At 43.9% G+C, this 21,481-nt stretch overlaps 1 protein-coding gene across 1 annotated transcript in view; it reads right to left on the reverse strand.

Moving 5' to 3' along the window:
• The window catches only part of LOC143934390 (F-box only protein 44-like), a gene marked incomplete in the record, with an annotated part of 68,541 nt that overhangs the window by 33,896 nt on the left and 13,164 nt on the right, over positions 1-21,481 (reverse strand). The window contains 1 exon segment of the mRNA XM_077457958.1: positions 19,566-19,661. Coding sequence (XP_077314084.1) covers positions 19,566-19,661 — 96 coding nt within the window.

Consider the following 21,481-nt stretch of genomic DNA (forward strand, 5'->3'; position numbering starts at 1 on the left):
TCTTTTAGCCCAGGTGGTTTCCTCACTCTGTGTACTCTATCAATTTTTATCTTTTCTGCCTCTCCTCTCTCCAGTAGGGGGTTAAATATCCTCTTCATTTTTTCCTCCAGATCTTCTCCATTTTGCTCTGGTATAGCCCTTATCTTCAAATTTTGGCGCCTATTTTGGTTTTCTTGCGCCTCCATTTTATAACAACATTCTTTCTGTTGTCTTTGCAGCTCTTTCATTTGTGTTTTTAGCCCAGCTATCTCCAGTGTTTGTCTCTCCGCTTTCTCTTCTACCTCTTCTACCCTTTTTAACAGATGTCCCAAATCCATACGTACGTTGGAGACCTCACTTTTTATCAGGTTTTCCATTCTCTCGAACATTGCTAACATATCCAACTTAGTAGGCATTAGGGATTCACTCCTCAGATCTTCCTCCTCTGTAATCTCCGTCTCTATTCCCATGTTCTCCTGTATCTTTTCTCCTTGGGCCCCCTTTAATTTAGCTGCCTCTTTTCTTGCGCCTTTGTTTACCTGAGCTGTTTTTTTTTCCATACTGGGACTTCTGGTGTTCCCTTCTTTAGTTGTTAAATATTTCTGGATTGAGCTTGCGTTTGCACTTGAATTTAAACTTTCTCTGGGGGTTTTGGGTTCTGTTACTTTTTGGGATCGGCCTTTCATTATTTCTTTTGGGCTCACACCCCCTCCGGCTTACCCCTCTCCCGTGTGCTTATCCCTCTGGGATTTATAATATATTCCTCCTTCCCCTCCTCCTTTCCTTGTGTATGTTTCCAGACAAAAAAAGAAGGGAGAGACCTCTCTTTGATAGTCGATAACTCTGTTCTATGCGAGTGCAATAGATGTATATACGTGCTCATGGGTTACCCACAGATGTGTTCAAGCTCAGTATGTCTCTCATGCAGATTACTTCTTTAAACCGTCTCCCCCCTATTTTTTTTTTTTTTGAGCTATTGAGCTATTGCTTAATATCCATTAATATATATTCCATAGATAATATGCCAGGGGAGACTTACTTCAAGCTGGTATTTTTAGGAAAGCAGCACAGGGAGAAAAAAAACAAAAAACAAAAAAAACTTCATTTATCTTCACATATCCTAGAGAAGATTTAATGACAGTCCTTTTTTCTCCCACAGGTTCTTAACTTTGCTCATTTATTCATATCAATACAGTTGCTATATGAACATTGTCTCTGCATGTATTAGTGCGTGTATTAGTGTCACCAATAAGCATTTTTAACCTTCGCTGTATATCTCACAAGCACTTGTTCTGTCTTGCTCTTGAACATCTCAAGGGTTAATTATCAGGCATGCAAACAGCTTTAGCGTCCAAGAAGGGGGAGGTAGAGAGGGCAGAGGAATGGATACACAACACAACAGGTCTCACAGCCGACAGATAAGGGACGGGATCACCTATTATCCTGTCAGCTTCAGTCCTCCTTATCAGGGGGGAGAGCTGCCCTCTCCAGCTGCCGCTGACTTTTTCACTGTGTCCAAGTCACTTTGTGCAAGTTGTCTCGTCCCGGAGGGAGAGGGAGGGAGGGAAGGGAGGGGGGGTTACTCTCACCAGCTGCAGTTGAATCTCCTGCTTACATCTCCCGTCCGGAGGTTGTACGGCCGCTCTCACCTGCCACTACCGCTCTCCACAACGGTCTCAACCTGCTCTGGGGGGGAGACAGATCGTCCTAATGAGGGGCCTCCACGCTGTGTCCCCGGTCTTCCATCTGGTTCCTTCTGGTTCCTCCACCACCGTGGATAGCAGTCTCTCTCAGCCCTCACGGCCGCCGCGTCAGGCTCCTCCCCCAACGCTCTGGCGTCACATCACTGCCTTCCCTGATAGTTGACCTGCACATTGTCTGATCACACTGATATGATCTCTGGAAGACTCTGCAGCAGCTGTTAACCATTTCAGTTTATAATCAGCTATTTAGCCAGAGCTCTGTGTGTGCTGCACAGATTGTTTTTTTGAGGATTTACTGCTGGTTTAGGCTAGAAGCTTCACAGCCCCATTAACTGGTTACTGCCCTCCACTAATCCTGAGCAGTTCACTTTTTTTAAGAAAATTTGTATTTTGGAAATTGTATGTGAAGCTGTCTTCTGTCACTTGGTTGTACTGTAAGGATTAAGGGGTGTCAAAACAAAATGGTTGACCGTATGTCTTACTAAATGCATGTATTTTTCTATCCTTCTCTGTAAAATAAGGATTCGTCATCTTTAGTCACGTACTCATCAAGAAGAGGCCGCATCAGCCCTAAAAAGCAGTCTACGCCCAGAAGATTGTCTTATCAGCTGATAACACCCGGAGAATTGTCTTTCCTTTGCAAAAATGTTGTTTTTTTTACACTGCTGATGTTTGCTCTTTTCTGTCTATAAAAGATGTAATAAAGAAGCCTCAGGGCCAGAGTCAGTCAGAGACAGTCAGAGTTAACGACGGACTTCTGAGCAGAAATACTGAATAATACCTCCGTGTCTCTTTGCTTGGATAAGAACTCTAACTAACAATTGGGAAACGGTAACATAACCTGACAAATAGGTGACTTGTTGAGGTCACACCTAACATTTCTGGCGCCGCGAATAGGGACTCGCTGAAGAAACTACAAGAGGCGAACGAACATAAGGACGGAACGAAATGGTCGGGCACATCAAGAACCACAGACAAATCCTGCGCAGGTAAGAAAAGCTTTATTTTCTTATAAACTCTGTGCTTCTTAGATTTGTGCCCACCTGATCTGTCTGAATTGTTCTTCAGGTAAACACCAACCTCTGTAGTAAGCGGGTCTTGAACTTAATATTTTGGCTTATGTTACCGTTGTTTCTTGTCTGTCTACTTGTCATCTGTCTGTTGTGAATGAGATAAGCCCTGTTTGTATGGTGTGAATTGAAACATATATCATCCCAATGGGTAACGGAATGCGCCCCTAACTCGTAAGAGTACTGTACTTTGGGGGTCCGACACTTAAGTTTGATATACGCTTTTTGATTCATGAGCCTAAAAACGGGTTGAAAGTATAAGTCCTGACTGCCTCAATAAAGCAGGAATAAGAAACGAATGCTGAGAGATTCCATGGTAATGGGAAGGAAATAAGGTCTCCACAAAGCCCGGAGACCTAGTCATATGTGTTTGGCCACCAAAAGGGAATGCTTGTATATGTTGTAGCCGTCAGTCTGGTCATAATATTTGTCAGTTGGCTAGCATATAAGGTAATTCGATTTCAGAAATCTCATATAGGAGAGGTTTTTAGTATTTTGGCACCCTAGGAGGAGAAGGCAACGAGACACTTAGTAAGTGATCCAAACGCCACCTAGGCAGGACTGTCAAAATGGGCCAGACACATGGTAAACCCCAGGAGGAATCTCAGAAATGTTATGCTGTTAAAGACATAATTACAATGTTGTATGGGAAGGATAAGGCACAGGGCACAAATAGGATTCTCAAGAAATTGGGGATGGATGGAGAAAATGGATTAAGTGTAGAAGGTTGGGAAGAAATAAAGAGAGACAGACAGGGAGAGATATTGCAGAACAGATGGGTATCACAAATACAATGTTTAATTAAGGTTTCCAACAGGGCTGAAGAGGAGGGATGGGAGTATTGTCAGGAAAAGGGTGGATGGGATATGAAGGTCCGACACAAAAGTCTTCCTTCTGCTCCCGGCGATAGGGTTAATACGGGAGATACTCCACCTCCTTATAACACTACCACACCAGGTAATGAAAGACCAAAACGTTATCCTTCCTTAAGAGGAAGAGGATGGGTATGCCGAGTATGCGGTATCCAGAACCCAGACTGGGCACAGGAATGTGTGCATTGCGGCGCTCAAAGACCAGAGCCCGTAGCTCCAGTCCATAGTCGGACTAGGGTAATACAAGTAAATAATCCAAATGCGGGTCAAGCAGGACAGCCACCTACAGTGACTCGACAAGTCGTTCTGAGGACATGGACACCTTGGTCGGCTGACACTCTTATGGCATTAATACAGAATGCTCCTGATCCCGTAGCAAAACCTGCCGCATTCTGTAGATTCGTGACACAATTACTAGACACACATGAAGCAACTTGGCAAGATGGGGAAGATTTGTGTAGACATAAAATGACACTAACGATGTTTAATCAATTTATGAATGAAATTGCTCCACATAGACCACAAGGGGATCCAGCGGCAGATCCGCCAGGAGTACATCCCCGTCATATAGACTCTAGACCCCTGTTTATTGCTCAGTTACGAGAATTTTGCCAAGGGAAACAGCAGGAAAGGGGTTCGACAGCGCCCATAAAACAGGCCCCAGGTCAGACTGTTACAGAATTTTACCTCAACATGGAAAGCATGATGGCTGACGAAGGTCTAGATTTAGCCTTACCCGTCACCATTAGGGCTTTCAATCGACAGTTTATGGAAGGACTAGTACCCCAAATAGGTGACAAACTGAAGGCATGTACTCCCGAATGGAGAGCCATACGGGACAGAGGAACATTGTTGCAGAAAGCACAAGGCATAGAGGCTGATTTAGCAGAAACTAAACCCAGAAGGACACCGGGAGTTAACACTGTTGCCCGGGTCAATGAAGGAGGGAATTCCTCCCGTAAACCTCTTACCTGTTATTACTGCAACAAGGTGGGACATATAAAAAGAGACTGTAGGAAAAGGATAAAAGACGAACAGGAAGGAAACACGGACAGAGACACGAGGGACTACAGACAGAGGCGTACCAATGATAGGGACGATCCGACCGCATGACTTGCCCCAGTCCTAGCTGAATCAGAGAACAAAATGCTCCACATGTTGATGAAGGTGGAAGGTAAACATATTCCTTGTTTGGTTGACACAGGAGCGTCACGCAGTCTGTTGTCTGATTCAGTAGTCCCTCCACACATGACGTCCCGTGACACCATACCCATAAGTGGTTATGACGGTCTTTTGTCCGATGCCCCACTGACTAAACCTTTAAAAGTAAAGATAGGAAATCACATGTTTTTGTCACGCTTTTTGATTTCCAGAGGAGCTCCCACTAATTTATTAGGAGCAGACATTCTTCAGAAAATAGGAGCGAACATTACTTATCACCCAGATGGCATGGTCACCCTAGCAATAGGAGATGACCCAGAGGGTATAGAAATCTGTAGTAAAATACAATGCTTGGAAGAAGAACCAGAACCGTCCAATACGCCCTCACCGGAAATAGACCAAATTCTGTCTAGCCTTCCGGAAGGGTTATGGGAAACACATCCAGCAGACGTTGGGCTTCTGCCCATACCCCCGGTTACTCTACAGCTGATTCCAGGAGCAGTTCTCCCTCAGCAGAAACAGTACCCACTCAGTGCGCCCCAGGAAGCAGCTATAGAACTACAAGTGGAGGCTCTACTTAAAAGTGGAGCATTAAAAGAAATACAATCACCAGCCAATACCCCATTGTATCCAGTTAAGAAAAAGACATTGGGGGATGGCCCAATAAGGTATAGGATGGTACAGGACTTAAGGGCAATAAACAAAATATTGGCCCCAATAACGCCATTAGTACCGAACCCGCATACCTTACTGTCAGAAATACCATCAGATAGCTCCTCATTTACAGTTGTAGACTTGGCAAATGCTTTCTTTTCTGTACCCCTGGCGGAGGAATGTCAACCATGGTTCGCGTTCCGCCTTCGAAACCGTCAGCTAACCTGGACACGCCTACCTCAAGGAATGGCGCATTCGCCAACTCTATACTCACAAGCCCTGCAGACAGTGTTAGGAGAATGGCTACCGCCTGACACTTGTGTATTGTTGCAATATGTAGATGACCTATTGTTATGTTGTCCGGATAACGATACTTGTTTAAAAGCCACTCTATCACTGTTACAATTCCTGGCTGAAAAAGGGTGCAAGGTGAATAGAACTAAGTTACAGGTATGTCAGAAAAAGGTTGTCTTTTTGGGCCACTGTATATCCCAGGGTACTCGACATCTCACTGAAGACCGAGTCCAGGCCATAAGACAAATGAATATCCCACGCAACTTTAAGCAACTTCGTATGTTTCTGGGAATGGTATCATATTGTAGACAATGGATACCACATGCCAGTTCTCTGATGCAGCCATTATATGATTGCTTGAAAATAGTACCCTATGTACTCACAGAAGCAGGTCATGAATCTTTTAGCACCTTAAAAAGGTTACTAATTTCGGCACCTGCGATCGGGATCCCTGATTATACCAAAACATTTCATTTGTACATTGCTGAAATCACGGGACACGCAACAGGGGTGTTGACACAACAACACATCAAACAAAGGCCGGTAGCATACTTCTCGGCGGCTCTCGATCCTGTCTCTAGAGGATCACCGTCCTGTGTACGAGCAGTTGCAGCAGTGTCAATTATCATTGACAAATCCTCAGAAATTGTCTTAGACAATCCTGTAGTGGTACATACCACACATGACATACACGCCATCTTATCACAGGTCCAGCCAAAACACATATCAATGGCAAGGCAGCTGCGTCTACAATGCACTTTGCTCCTACCCCCCAATGTTACCTTTCAGCGATGCACTTCTTTTAACTTAGCACAGCTTTTACCATTACAGACAGATTTGACAGGGGGGAGTAATGATGATAATGGTGTAGATACAGCACAAGATACTCAGGATTCTGACACACTTTCATTTCATGACATAACATCTGATGAACACGATTGTTTTCAACTTATGGAACAAGAAACCACGGGGTTCCCACATGTCACAGACATACCCATTGCAAATGCAGAACACACACTGTACATAGATGGTAGTAGATTTGCCGATGACAAAGGTAAATATCACACAGGTTATGCTGTGGTAATGGACACACAGGTAATTGAGGCAAAGTCACTACCAGCACACATGTCGGCACAAGAAGCGGAACTAACCGCTCTAGAGAAAGCCCTAGAACACTTGGAGGGACAAGAAGGGAACATTTACACTGATTCCGCATACGCCTACGGTGTGGCACATGATTATGGCCACATATGGAAAGCTAGAGGTTACCTTACAGCAGCAGGCACACCTGTTAAACATGGTGAAGGAATCAAAAGAGTCCTGAACAATCTTCAAAAGGTTAAAAGAGTAGCCATCATGAAGATAGCGGCACACACGAGCGCAAAAACAACTGAGGCAAAAGGAAACGCATTTGCAGATTTAACTGCAAAGAAGGCAGCTCTAGGGGAAGTAAGCCCTGAGACCTTAGCCACGGTACAGGTGAGTATGCCCGAAACCACATGGCAGCAGCTAATCGAACTACAGGAACAAGCAGGGGCTATTGAGAAGGACCGTTGGGTTAAGGAGGGAGCTGCACCAGGCCTTGACAATGTATGGAGAGAAGGAGACAAAATATGTCTACCCGCTTCTCTATACCCCGCAATGGCAGCGGCTGTCCACTTACCCACTCATGTCAGCTCCAATTCTATGTATAGGATTGTAAGCCAAGGATGGCTAGCCCCTGGATTCAGTAGTACTGCAAGGAACTACTGTGCTGCATGCCAAATCTGTCTGATTAATAACCCAGGACAGAGAGTGAAAACCCCACGTAAACATCAGGTTCGGGCCCAATATCCCTTTCAGAGACTGCAGATTGACTACATACAAATGCCTAAGAGCGGCCCCTTTGAATTTGTTCTCGTGTGCATCTGCCTATTTTCAGGCTGGCCCGAAAGTTATCTTGTGAAATCAGCTACGGCAAAAGCCACCGCCAAGAAACTGATTACTGAGCTGATACCTAGGTTTGGTCTCCCAGAAACAATAGAATCAGATAGGGGGACACATTTCACGGGAGAAATAATGCAAAATGTGATGGCAATGTTAGGGGTTCAACAAAGTTTTCATACTCCTTACCACCCACAGAGTTCAGGATCAGTAGAAAGAGTAAATGGTACAATCAAGCTGAAAATACAAAAAGCTATGCAGGAGTTGAACAAACCATGGCCAGAATGTCTGCCTTTAGCTTTGTTCTCTATTAGGTACACCCCAACAGGAAAAACAGGGTTATCCCCATATGAAATACTGTTTGGAAGTGCACCTAGATTAGGTTTATATTTTCCTCAAAGTATGCAATTACAATGTGATAGTTTAACTACGTATGTAATACAGTTGCAACAGCGTCTGACTAAAATCCACAAGAGTGTGTATTCTTCTCTTCCAGACCCTAATTCTGTCACAGGTACTCACGATCTACAACCAGGAGACTATGTGTATGTAAAGAAACATACCAGAAAGACACTGGAACCAAGGTTTGAAGGTCCTTTCCAGGTGCTATTGATTACAGCAACCTCAGTGAAATTGGAAGGGAAACCTACCTGGATCCACGCTTCTCATTGTAAAAAGGAGCCAGTTGGCAAATGACAACATGTATCTTTTTATTGTTTCAGTAATCCTGGCTAATAGTTTGGTTACCTCACAGAATAAAATACACAAGGATGAAGGATTTTCTAAAAAAATGTTATTACTGAAGTTTAAATATGCTTATGCCCAGAAGTCAGGATATGAGAAATGTTGGATTTGTAGCAAATTACACCCCAGCACAGCAAGTATACCACTGATGGCAGTTCCTATAAACTATACTGATCTTGCTAACAGTAGCATTAACATAATTAGAACAAATACCAGTGAGACAGTAATGTTTAAGTCAAATGGTCTCGCCTTTTCCCCTGATTGGTGTTTCAACTTAGGGAACACAACGGGAGGAAATGGAGAATGCCAAGACAGCAAGTTTAATTTGTCCATTGTCGTATTAAATGGAAGCTTCTATCCCAGTAATTCCAGCACACACCAGACATTATCTGACTTCCTCACTAACATTGTGGATAATAATGTTAGGTGGTTAGTATCCAACTTATCCCTCTATGGATACACCTCTCGTTATAGAAATGATATCAGTTCAAGATCAGTAGCTCTAGGAAATAACATATATATCTGTTGTGAGGATAAATGTTATACTTGGATACCTAGAAGAGCTCAGGGATGGTGCTACCTTGCAAGTTTAGTACCAGTAATGGGAGTAGTAGGTGATGAACGAGGTGATCACCTATTAGAAGCTAGCATGCATCCTAGATATCCCCTCAGGTATCGTAGTAAAAGAGAAATATTCCTGAAGAAGGACATGGCATGGGCTTGGTTCCCGTCCTGGACAGGATGGGGTATAGACTTAATGAAACGACTAAATAACTATACAGGAATTATTAATGATGTTTTGGAGAAAAACTCTGATGATATTACTAAGTTAAATCTGGAGACCAGAGCCATCAGACAACAATTAGAATTACATGAATTAGCAATTGAAAGTATGAGTGCAGCACTGACAGGACTCTGTGAAACTACTGAGGACTATGAGTGCTGTACTTGGATACATAACACCAGCATTGAGGTACCTGACTATTATGACATCATTGCACAACACCGTACGGAAGTAAAGAATTTACAAGAGAAGGCCCGAAATATTGGTCGCGACTGGGATCCGTTTGGTGGAACTTTTAGTTTCTCAGGGTTATTCTCTTGGGTTAAGAAGGCAGCAATGACGATTATAGTGCTGCTCTTATTCGTATTTTTCTTTTATGCATGCTTTAAACTGCTCATGTGCTTTTGCAAGAAAGCCAAGGTAAATGATGCGGAAAAGATGGAACTTTTGTGAAGATAGGTAGATTTAGTTTCTTGACATCACCCATCTGTCAGAAAAGCCACTCTTCCTGAATTTTAGATGTTGGTACTGTCCAGGGGGATGGGTGTATACCCCTCTGACAACTCGCGGTCAGGGAGAGTACTCTGGATATAGGCTGACTAGAACTTGTTCAGGTGGACCCAGGGCAAGAGGGAGGGGTGATGTCAAAGGGGGAAATGTAAGGATTAAGGGGTGTCAAAACAAAATGGTTGACCGTATGTCTTACTAAATACATGTATTTTTCTATCCTTCTCTGTAAAATAAGGATTCGTCATCTTTAGTCACGTACTCATCAAGAAGAGGCCGCATCAGCCCTAAAAAGCAGTCTACGCCCAGAAGATTGTCTTATCAGCTGATAACACCCGGAGAATTGTCTTTCCTTTGCAAAAATGTTGTTTTTTTTACACTGCTGATGTTTGCTCTTTTCTGTCTATAAAAGATGTAATAAAGAAGCCTCAGGGCCAGAGTCAGTCAGAGACAGTCAGAGTTAACGATGGACTTCTGAGCAGAAATACTGAATAATACCTCCGTGTCTCTTTGCTTGGATAAGAACTCTAACTAACAATTGGGAAACGGTAACATAACCTGACAAATAGGTGACTTGTTGAGGTCACACCTAACAGTACTTTAAGGAAAATCAGAGACTTGATTTTGCAGAGCTGGTTTAAATAAATAGAGTGGATCAGCCCTGTGATACTATATACTTGTACACCGAGTTCAGCCATAAACGCAGTCTCTGACCATCTCCCGAATCAATCATGTCTGCAATCCCTAACTGTCTCCTGTACTATGTCTGCAGTCTCTGACCATCTCCTGTGCCATTTCTGCAGTCTCTGACCATCTCTGATTGGACCAGCCTGGTCCAAGACTCGGGAACAGACGGAACCCTACCTCAGACCAAGCAGGTCTATCAGGGGCCACTGACAGGAACATGTTGCGGGGTGTCAAACACCCCATGACCGGGACCCCTCACGGGGATACCCCGGTCCTGGAACCAGACTTAGACCACACGGGTCTCTCTAAAAACATGACCCACACCCCTTTAGGTACCCCTTGCCAGACTCCTCAGCGGGCCCTGATACTCCCACTGATTGGCTCAGAGAAGGCTGATACCTAAACATCCAACCAGACTTGATTCTAGCCTGTCATGTGCACCTCACCGTTCATATGACCAGGCAGAACTTCCAAACAAACACAGCCTGGCCAGACTGGTGTCAAGGCCTACCTACACAACCAACCCTCAGAACCTTTACTGTTCTGAGGCCAAAATCTAAGTTTACAGGCATGTGACATTTGATCCCAAATGTCATCCGCTACATACAAAATTATATACATACATACATACATACATATATATAACACAGGGGGCTCAAATGGGACCAAAGCTGAGGTAAGACATCATGTGTATTTATATTCACAGCATTCTCATAGCAGTCTCCCAGCACCTGCTTACTGCTACCTGTCTCCAGAGCCATCCATCCCATGCATCAAGCCATCCAGTCCAGGTACATGGCCAAGTGCCAAAGTTGCTCTCTCCTGGATGCCGGTGTTCCACACTACCAGCGATCATCCGTTCAGAAAAAAAAACACCAGTAATCCTCCACAGATTGCCGCCGTACAATCCGCACATGTGAGTTAGGCAAAACAGCTCCCCTGGATAACACACTGACGCGTTTCGCTAGCCAATAGGGACGCTAACTTCCTCAGAGCTAGGAGTCTCAAGTTTGCTGCTAAAAGGGGTTGTAAAGGTTCGTTTTTTATTTTCTAAATAGGTTCCTATAATCTAGTGCATTGTTGGTTCACTTACCTTTTCTTTCGATTTCCCTTATAAATGTTTTTTTTTTTTTCTTTGTCTCACTTCCTGTTCCTCCTCAGTAAGCTGTTCAGTAAGCTGTTCTGGCTGACTAACCACCAGCTCGGATGATGGTGAGAAGTTTACTGAGGAGAAACAGGAAGTGAGATATTCAGACAAAGAAAAAAAAACATTTAGAAGGGAAATCGAAGGAAAAGGTAAGTGAACCAACAATGCACTAGCTTAGAGGAACCTATGTAGAAAATAAAAAACGAACCTTTACAACCCCTTTAAATAGTGATGAACCTGTATTGGCACTTCATTGTGAGTGCAATAACCTCATTCTTCCACTAGATGTCAGCCTTTCACTCAACCACTCATACTTCTTAATGACAGTCAGCAAAGGTATTATTGAATGCACAATTTATTAAGCACATCAAAGCCAAAAGGGAACTTTTATTTTTATTTTTTTATTTCTTTAGGCAAGGATTAGGAACCCCCTGCTGGTCATTCAGGAAAAAGCAAGTTAAAGTGGTTGTAAACCCTCTTAAACATCTTCAGCTTGTCAGTTAATATTTTTCTCAGGCAGCTGATCGCTGCCTGAGAAAGTGCACTCACTTGCATAGTTTTTGTGTAAATCGCCGTTTTGCTGTCAATGACGTCATGTGCAGTATTTATTTTTGAGGCGGCATGTATTCCAATGCCGCCTGTCTCTTTTCTTCTTCTCAGCCTTTTTTTTTACATAACATTCTCCTCAGAGCGGCATGGAGGAGAAGTCTCGCGACATACATCTCTGTCTGCTCTTCCTGATACTCCCCCTTGTGACAGAACAAGATGTCACGCAGGGGAATGAATGAGAGCAGAGCAGAGCGAGAGAGCTTCGTTGCCTTAGTAACTGCAATTGAGATCGAGGCTTGGTAATGACGCTACGGCGCATGCGCGAGATTTAGTGAGGGAGTCTAACTAAGGACGGAAATGACGTCCACAAAAGGAGAGGAAAATCAGGGAGTAGCAATGGCTACTCGGATACCCGGAAGACACCGCTTTTTCAAACTAAAAAAAAAAGGTATTTATAACGCTCGTTTTGGGACAAAAGATAGATGTTATGAATGCTGATGTTCATTCTAATACAAATAGTTGAAAATTACGATTTGTTTGGTAGGGTTTACTTCCTCTTTAAATGTGATCAGTTGTCAGCCAATGACCAAAACAAAAGCTTGGTGAACGTTTTTTTTTTTCCTCCTCGCTCACAGCGAAGAAGAAAAAAAAAAAAAAAAAAAAAGCCGATCACCGGCTCCTCTTAAAAGGGACATCGGCCCCGAAAAAGGAAGAGGCAATTATGCCTCATTTATGCCATCTAACAGTGCCCACAATTGCCACCTATCAATGCCCACAAGTGGTGCCAATTAGTGTCACATAGAAGTGCTGCCTATCAGTGTAACTGAATAGTGCCCATCACTGCCGCCTCATCAGCGTACATCAATGACGGACAAAAATTACCCGTTTTAAAATTTTATAAAAAAATGTTTCCGCACAGATGATCAAATGCCACCAAGAGAAAGCTCTATTTGGGGGGGGGAATGATAAAAATTTCATTTTGGGTACAGTGTTGTATGACCACGCAATTGTCAGTCAAACTGCATCAGCGCTGAAACCTGAAAATTGGTCTGGATAGGAGGGGGGTTTAAGTGCCCAGTTAGCAAGTGGTTAAGCAGGAGCATCTTTAAATTGAGTTCTGCATGGCTGCAGTCAGCCATTGACAATTGATAGTCTGTCTTCTTTAGCTACCTCTGAGTCCAGCATGGCTGTCACTCCTCCTTCCTGTCAGTAGGGGGCACTTTCACCTTAGCAGTAGTGTGAGATCACACCATAGTCCTGGATTATGAACATTCAGGTCTTTCCCAGCCAACCACTAGGCATTTTTTGCCGGTGGTGCGTTATGGGAAAGGGTGAAACCAAAAATGATCTCCACGCTCACCAATAATAAATAATGCAAAAATATATACAAAATATGAATGTTGCCACCAATCACTTTATTTGATCCAAGAACGAAAAGTTACAATGTTTATATAATTTTCTACCAGCGTGGACAACGTTTTTTTTTTTTTTTATTTCTTTTGACAGCTAAGTGAGCAGAGAACTCTCTACACTTGTTAAATGAACGAAATCTGGAAATTCTGCATAGAGATCGTGAGGGGGGTTGAATTGAGATCACGATTTTTTAATGATTAACCACTTATTGACCAGCGCACACCAATATACATCAGCAGAATGGCACTGGTGGGCAAAAGGGCGTACAGGTACATCCCCTTTGAGAAGTGGCGCTGTGGATGCCCGGTGCATTCTCCGTGACCGCGGGTCCCACGGACTCGATGTTTGCGATCGTTTCACGGAGAGGTAGAACGTGGAGATGCTTTTGTAAACAAAGCATTTCCCCGTTCTGCCTAGTGACAGGACAGAGATCACCGCTCCCTGTCATCGGGAGCAGTGATCGCTGTCATGTGTGTTGCAGCCCCTCCCTCCCACAGTTAGAATCACTCCCTAGGACACTTAACCCCTTCACTGTCAGCGTCATTTACACAGTAATCAATGCATTTTTATAGCACTGATCGCTGTATAAATGACAAGGGTCCCAAAATAGTGTTAAAAATTTTGCAGTCACAGAAAAAAAAAAAAAAAAAGAAGATAAAAATGCCATAAAACTATCCCCTATTTTGTAGACACTATAACTTTTGTGCAAACCAATCAATATACACTTATTGCAATTTTTTTTTTCCCCAAAAATATGCAGAAGAATACATATTGGCCTAAACTGAGGAAAATTTTTATTTATTTTTTTATATATTTTTGGGGAATATTTATTATCGCAAAAAGTCAAAAAAATTTTTTTTAAATAGTCGCTCTTTTTTTATATCGCAAAAAATAAAACGCAGAGGTGATCAAATACAACCAAAAGAAAGCTCTATTTATAGAAAAAAAAAAAAAAGGACGTCAATTTTGTTTGGGTACAACATCTCACGCAATTGTCTGTTAAAGAAATGAAGTGGCGAATCACAAAAAGTGCTCTGTTCAGGAAGGGGGTCAATACTTCCGGAGCTGAAGTGGTTAATTGTTCAGCTCTAAAGTGTTCTAACCTGATCATCAGTGATGGCCAAATTGGTAACAGCTCACGAAACCACAAATTTGGGGTCGTCTGTGAGCTATTACCACCTCCCACCACGCTCAGCAGTGGCGGTTCGTGCATTGTTGGCACACGGGTGCTGCCCCCCCATTCCTGCCACGCCCCTTTTCAGGGCACTGGGTGCATAGATTCCTATGGCTGGGGTGTGGGCTCGGGGCGCAGGGAGTGTACTACGATCCCACCCAATTGTGTGGCCATAACGAATACATAAAGGTATAAAGGTAGTTATACAAACTCCCCCTTGAGCTTGCTCCCTGATGGTGTCTTGCATGTGGATTTTCTGAACATAAGTGGATTTTTTTGAACTAAAGTGGAGAGTTAATAACCAGGAGTTGTGCTTAACTGCTTCTGCTTGACTGCTTCTGCTTGCAAGTGTTGTTTTTGGGGGTGTTTTATTTTCTCCCCTCCTTTATTTGATACATTTGCTAGCAGTTTTTAAAAGACCTTTTTTGCTGACACTTTTTAAACAGCATTTTTTTTTTCTCCCTTCTTTCTTCCTCCCAAATTAGGGGAGGGGTTAATTGTTCACAGGTGTATAAAGGTAGTTATACAAACTCCCCCCTTGAGCTTGCTCCCTGATGGTGTCTTGCATGTGGATTTTCTGAACATAAGTGGATTTTTTTTAACTAAAGTGGAGAGTTAATAACCAGGAGTTGAAAACAGGAGTTAAGACAGGAGTCTCTAACCTCTATCCTACATCCATCCTCCCCTCCATTTTAAAGATCCCACTGCAAGGGGCAACCAGACAGCTTTCCAGAAATGTCAGGCTGACAGCAAGCCAGATTCACTGGATCAGAGTGTTTTAAGGGGACAACCGCAGCCAGGTAAGCTCGCACCTCCACTCCCCCCCCCCCCCAGTGATTGTTCCAGGGACTCCGTCCGACCGCCTACGGGGGTCAGGAAGGAATTTTTGCCCCACTGGTGCATTTGGCTGCTACTGTCAGGGGGTTTTTTGCCTTCCTCTGGAACAACCATAGGTTAGCCTACCCCTACCTCCGGCCTCCTTTCCATTTTTTACGCTATCCTAGGACGACTATTCCAGATCACAGCCAGACTTCTTTTCTAAGCGGAGACCTCCACCTTAAGTAAAGGCAGCTGGAACAGCCAGCAACCGAATACAACAACTCCTTCCGCATCCATATAGGCATCCCCTGATCAACTTGCGCGCTAATAGCCTCAAGCACGGCGGCAAGTCTGATACCTAGCCCCACCTCAGGGTCAATACCCTGATCAGGATCATAATCTTAGGCCCATAGTACCATCAACAGCATCCACAAACCATGTGCTACTTCAAATACTCAGTTGAAGTTCTGCACAGACTAAGGAACATCAACACCACATTGCCATCTTCCATACAAAAAACACTTCAAAGAGAACAACTATTAAAAACCGGACGACAAGCAGCTCCCAACCACAGGAAGACATCTACTCGACCACTACAATTAGATTGCGCCTTGATTAACGCCAGGTCTGCAGTCAAACATAGACTGGAAGTACACGACTTCATCATCGAGAACAATGTAGACTGCCTCTTCATCACCGAAAGCTGGTTAACCTCTGACTGCAACACCATCCTCACCGAATTGGTGCCGGAAAACTACAGGATCCTAACCGAACACCGGATAGGGAAAAAAGGAGGAGGCCTAGCAGTGATCTTTAAAGGTCACCTGGATCTCACTAAACCATCATCTCAGAACCCAGTGTCTTTTATGGAAACCCTGACGCTACATTTTCAACCAACACCCCATGACACCACTCATATACTACTGTGCTACAGACCACCGGGACCAAAGTCCAATCTTCTTTCACCCCTCACGGAATCCTTTGCAATGCACACCCTAAAATTCAAAAATTTCCTGGCACTCGGAGATTTCAACCTTTGGGCAAACGAGCCTAAAGACCCCATCGCGACTGCCTGCATCAATCAACTAGAAGAACTGGGTCTACAGCAACTGATAAAGACTCCCACGCATGGGTCAGGACACACCCTGGACCTCATTTTCAAACAGAACATCGACGTCAACATACTCGACAACATAACTCTGCCATGGACGGATCATCACGCCATCAAATTCAAAATCACTACCAACATCACCAACGCAAAACGGAAACCTGTAACAACGCACTGGACCAGATCGCATAAAAAAACTGTACTCCGAAGCCTTCAAAACCACTCTGTCCAAAAAAATATCTACAATAACCTTAAACCACTCTACGGAGGAAACACTCAACTCCCTGAACAAGGCATTACTGCAATCAGCAGACTCGGTAGCACCAAAACGCAGGGCTCTCATCAGGAAGAAAAATGCTGGATGGTTTAATAGCTCCCTCTCCGTACTAAAGCAAGAACGCAGAAGAGCGGAAAGAACATGGAGAAGAAATCCCACCGAGGAAAACCTATTTAACTACAAAGGTCTGACAGAGAATTATCGGAAAGCAATCTTCAAAGCCAAAAAGGACCACTTCTCATATACAATCTCAACGGCCGCAAACCAACCACGGGAACTGTTTAAACTGGTTAATCAATCAATGAATCCGGTGTGCCTAGAACCCCCAGAAAGCGAATCCCAGGATTACTGTGACAAACTGTCTGATTTTTTCATCGATAAAGTCAAAACCATCAGGGAAACAATTTGTCAGAAGAAAACATCCAACCTCAGCCAGCAAATACATAAAGAGGATGTCCGCACCAACATACCGCAACCGCCAAAATTTTCACTATCCCCAATTACCGTAGACACCGCAAAAAACATCATTAATAAACTGCGTGACAGTACCTCACCTATTGACATCATCCCCACAAAACTACTGAAAGAATGCTCCGACATCGTGGCTCCAACCATAACCCACCTCATAAACCGATCATTCCACGAAGGGATTGTTCCCAGCATCCTCAAACAAGGCATCGTCAAACCTCTACTCAAGAAACCAAACCTGGACCCTCAGGATCCAAACAACCGTAGGCCAATTACAAGCCTCAACACCATTTCTAAGATCATGGAGAAAGCTGTAGTACATCAGCTACAACTTCACCTGGATACTCACAAACTCCTGGACCCGCTGCAATCAGGCTTCCGCCCGGGTCATGGAACAGAAACAGCTCTCCTCAAGATTTGGGATGACGCCCTCGAAGCGGCAGATGACGGAGAGCCGTGTCTCCTCGTACTGCTAGACCTAAGTGCAGCGTTTGATACAGTAGATCACAATACTCTACTCGTCCGCCTCACAGAAGTAGCCGGAGTCCAAGACATAGATCTCCATTGGTTCGCGTCCTTCCTAGGAAATCGGTCACAGACAGTGAAACTAGGAAAATTCCTCTCCGAAACTCGGGCAGTCACCTGCGGAGTCCCTCAAGGCTCTCCGTTGTCACCCGTTCTCTTCAACATTTACATTCGCCCACTCCTTCAAATCATCAGATGCTCAGATCTCTGCTTCCACTCTTACGCTGATGACACGCAACTTTATTTCCGGATCAATGGAAAAAAAGATCACCAACAACAACTTGAAAACTGCCTCAAATCAATAGAGGACTGGATGACCACCAACTCCCTCCAGCTGAACCAATCAAAGACAGAGCTTCTTATCTTACACCAAAATCATAAGCCCGCAACCAAAACCTCCTGGTCTCCACCAACCGTCTTTGGGCAGACTATCTCCCCAAAGACCAAAGCGAAGAGTCTCGGGGTTATTTTAGACGCACAAATGTCAATGGATGCGCAAATAGGATCTGTAGTCAGTCGATCTCACCATCTGCTGCGCATGCTTCGCAGACTCATCCCTTTTATCCCAAAGAATGACAAAGCAGTGGTAGTTGGAACAATCATTAATTCACGACTGGACTACGCAAACTCGCTTTACATAGGATTACCACAATATCAACTTGCGCGATTACAACTGATCCAAAACACAGCGGCAAGGCTGATAACAGGAAAAAAACCCTGGGAATCCATTTCTCCTTCACTGAGGAGCTTACATTGGCTAACCGTAAAAAATCGGATCACGTTCAAGACCCTTTGCCTCACCCACAAATGCGTGCATAGAGAAGCTCCGCAATACCTAATGGAGAAAATAAATCATTACACACCAAACCGCAGTCTTCGATCAGCCAACAAAAACCTCCTCCTCGTGCCCAAAGCCCGGTATAAATCCAAGGGGGATCGGAGATTCGCTGTCCAAGGGCCTCGGCTATGGAATGCTCTACCAATCAACATCCGCCTGGAAGAAAATCACCTGGCTTTTAGGAAAAAACTCAAGACCTTCCTCTTTTAGCAGATGATCAAAGCTCGCCAAAGCGCCTAGAGGCGATTCAGTTCGCATTGTGCGCTATATAAGTATTTCATTCATTCATTCATTTCCGCTGTTTTCACACTACAGTGCCTCCCCGCCAGTCAAGAGGCAGGTCAGTGAGATCGGTTTCCCAATTAGCCAAAGCATCAGGCGATCCTATGGGATGCCCAGCACTTTGGTGGAAGAAGCACGAGGAGCGAACACCTCCTCTGCCACCCACACTGGAGGAGACACAGGAGGAGAGTAAACCACAGGCTGGTAAGAGCCGGACCTCCCGTGTGGTGCTGACAGTGCCGCAAGCAAATCGTGGTGGGAGGGGGGGGGGGGTGTGCTGTCAGTGCCGCGAGCACCTGTCCTATGTGTGTTGGAGTGGGGGTTGTCTTGTACTAGTTACCTGTCCATTTGCAAGGGGGAGGGGTGTGTGCCTGTCTTGTGGCTATATACTCATGTCCTGCGATTCAGGGGCTGTATACTCCTGTCACTATGGGTGGAAGAAAGTGGAATACAGGGGACAAAGTGGGTGGGGTTTATAAGTGGGAGGGGTAAAATAGGAAAGGAAGGGAACAGTCTGGCACCACCCCCCCCCCCCCCTTTCTAAAACTTCACTTCACCAGCCGCCACTGGCGCTCAGTAAAACTCACCAGTCCCTGATGACTATATCCGGCTGCATGACGTCCAACCATTGCCCAGGATATCCTTCCTTCTCCAGGTCAATCAACTGGCTTTTTAAACACATTCTAAAAGAAACAAAAAAATAAATAAAAATACAGAGTGGTGATGTGGGCGTGTGAGATAGTGCTGGATCTTGTAAGATAAAGTCTTCTGGGCTCCATTCACAGAACCAGATCACACGCGGTATTTAGGCATTCCCCCCAACCCCCCCCCCCCCCCCCCAAAAGTACCATGCATGGGATCCTAAAAATGTTAACTCGCTACTACTTTATGCGGTATTTACTGCATAAAGCAAAAACATTTGGTAAATACCGCATAAAACACGAGTGAAAGTCAATTCGCAAAAAATAAAAAAAATAAAAAAGTGAAAAATTGCATGCTGTAAATAAGTAGCGGCGCCGGAATGCGATGTTTAAGGAACCGACAGCAACTAGCATTGTTATCAACCAGTAAACTACAGCATGGGGTTCCCCCACCCACCTCCCCCCAATCCATACCAGGTATTTGGGGTCTGATATAGATTTTGAAGGGAACCCCCATGCCAAAGTGTAAAATAAAAAAATAATATATATATATATATATATATATATATATATATATATATATATATATATATATATATATATATATATATATATATATATATATATATATATATATATATATATATATATATATATATTTATTTCCCACATAAAATTCATACCAGACCCTTATCCGGTAGGGCACAAGTGAGCTCCCCCCCTGAACCATACCAGACCATATGCCCTCTACATATGGGGGGGGGGGTGCTTTGGTTGAGGTGGACAATGGCCTCTTCCCTACAACCCTGGCCAGTGAACTTATTGTAACCAGGGGACCCCGAGATTTCCCCCCCCCCCAGTGAATTATAGTACCCCTACTCATTTACCAAAAAACAGATGTGTAGAATAAAGAACCAGAAAAAAAATAAATAAAAAAAAAAAAAAGTCCCCCGCTGTTGATCTATCGACAGAAAACTGCATCATCCAATGCCTTTGGCACGAGCGGACCCCACGCCGTTTATTTCACTTTCATTTCATTTTTAAATTAACGGCAATTCATTTTTTGACTTTCAACGGGCAATACGTCTTATTTAGTGGTTGTTTAGGATCAGGAAAATAAAAAGGGCTTTTACTGACCCCTAGACAAAGGGCCCTTTCACATCGAACGCAGTGCAGTTGGCCGCACTTTGAACTGCATAAACAGCCCCCAAAAAAAACAAAAAAAAAAAAAAAACAAACAAGGTATTCTTCCTATGGGTATAGGTCACGAGAAAAAGAAAAACAAGAAAAAAAGAAGGGAAAAAAAGAAGGAAAGAAGGGGGAAAAAATAAAAATAAAAAAAAAAAAGGAAGGAGGAGGAAAGAAGAAGAAGGAAGGAGGAGGAAAGAAGAAAGAAGAAAGAAGAAAGAAGGAAGAAGGAAGATGCTGTATTTTTCCGCACAGCAAATGGAGAATGCACTACAAAAGCACTTCAAAAAACGCAAAGTTATGTGCCGTTTCTGGTGTGAATAGGCCCAAAAATTAGCAGTTAACCCTTGCAGTGCAAATGCACCCCCAACCGCGAGATCTTTACTTTTTCCTGGACTGTTGGGCTTTAAACAAAATAAGCAAGTGTGCTTTCCTTTTCCCTGATAATGCTCTCAGTTATTTATCTTGTCGTTGGTTTGCTCCCAGCTGTTGCTCAGCAATGAGACTATAGTATTTGACATGTGTGACTTAGGCCCCGTTCACATCTCGCGAATTGTGATCCTGGGCAGAATCGCTCCCACGATCCCAAATTGTGTGAGATTCGCAGCACAATGCGCTGTGCACATTTAGGTCCTGTTTTTCCCCAGTGGTCCCCCAAATGTTATGCGATTCTG

Source organism: Lithobates pipiens, unplaced genomic scaffold, assembly GCF_037356315.1.
Source record: "Lithobates pipiens isolate NorthernLeopardFrog02 unplaced genomic scaffold, aLitPip1_a1.2 Scaffold_27, whole genome shotgun sequence".
Classification (NCBI taxonomy): domain Eukaryota; kingdom Metazoa; phylum Chordata; class Amphibia; order Anura; family Ranidae; genus Lithobates; species Lithobates pipiens.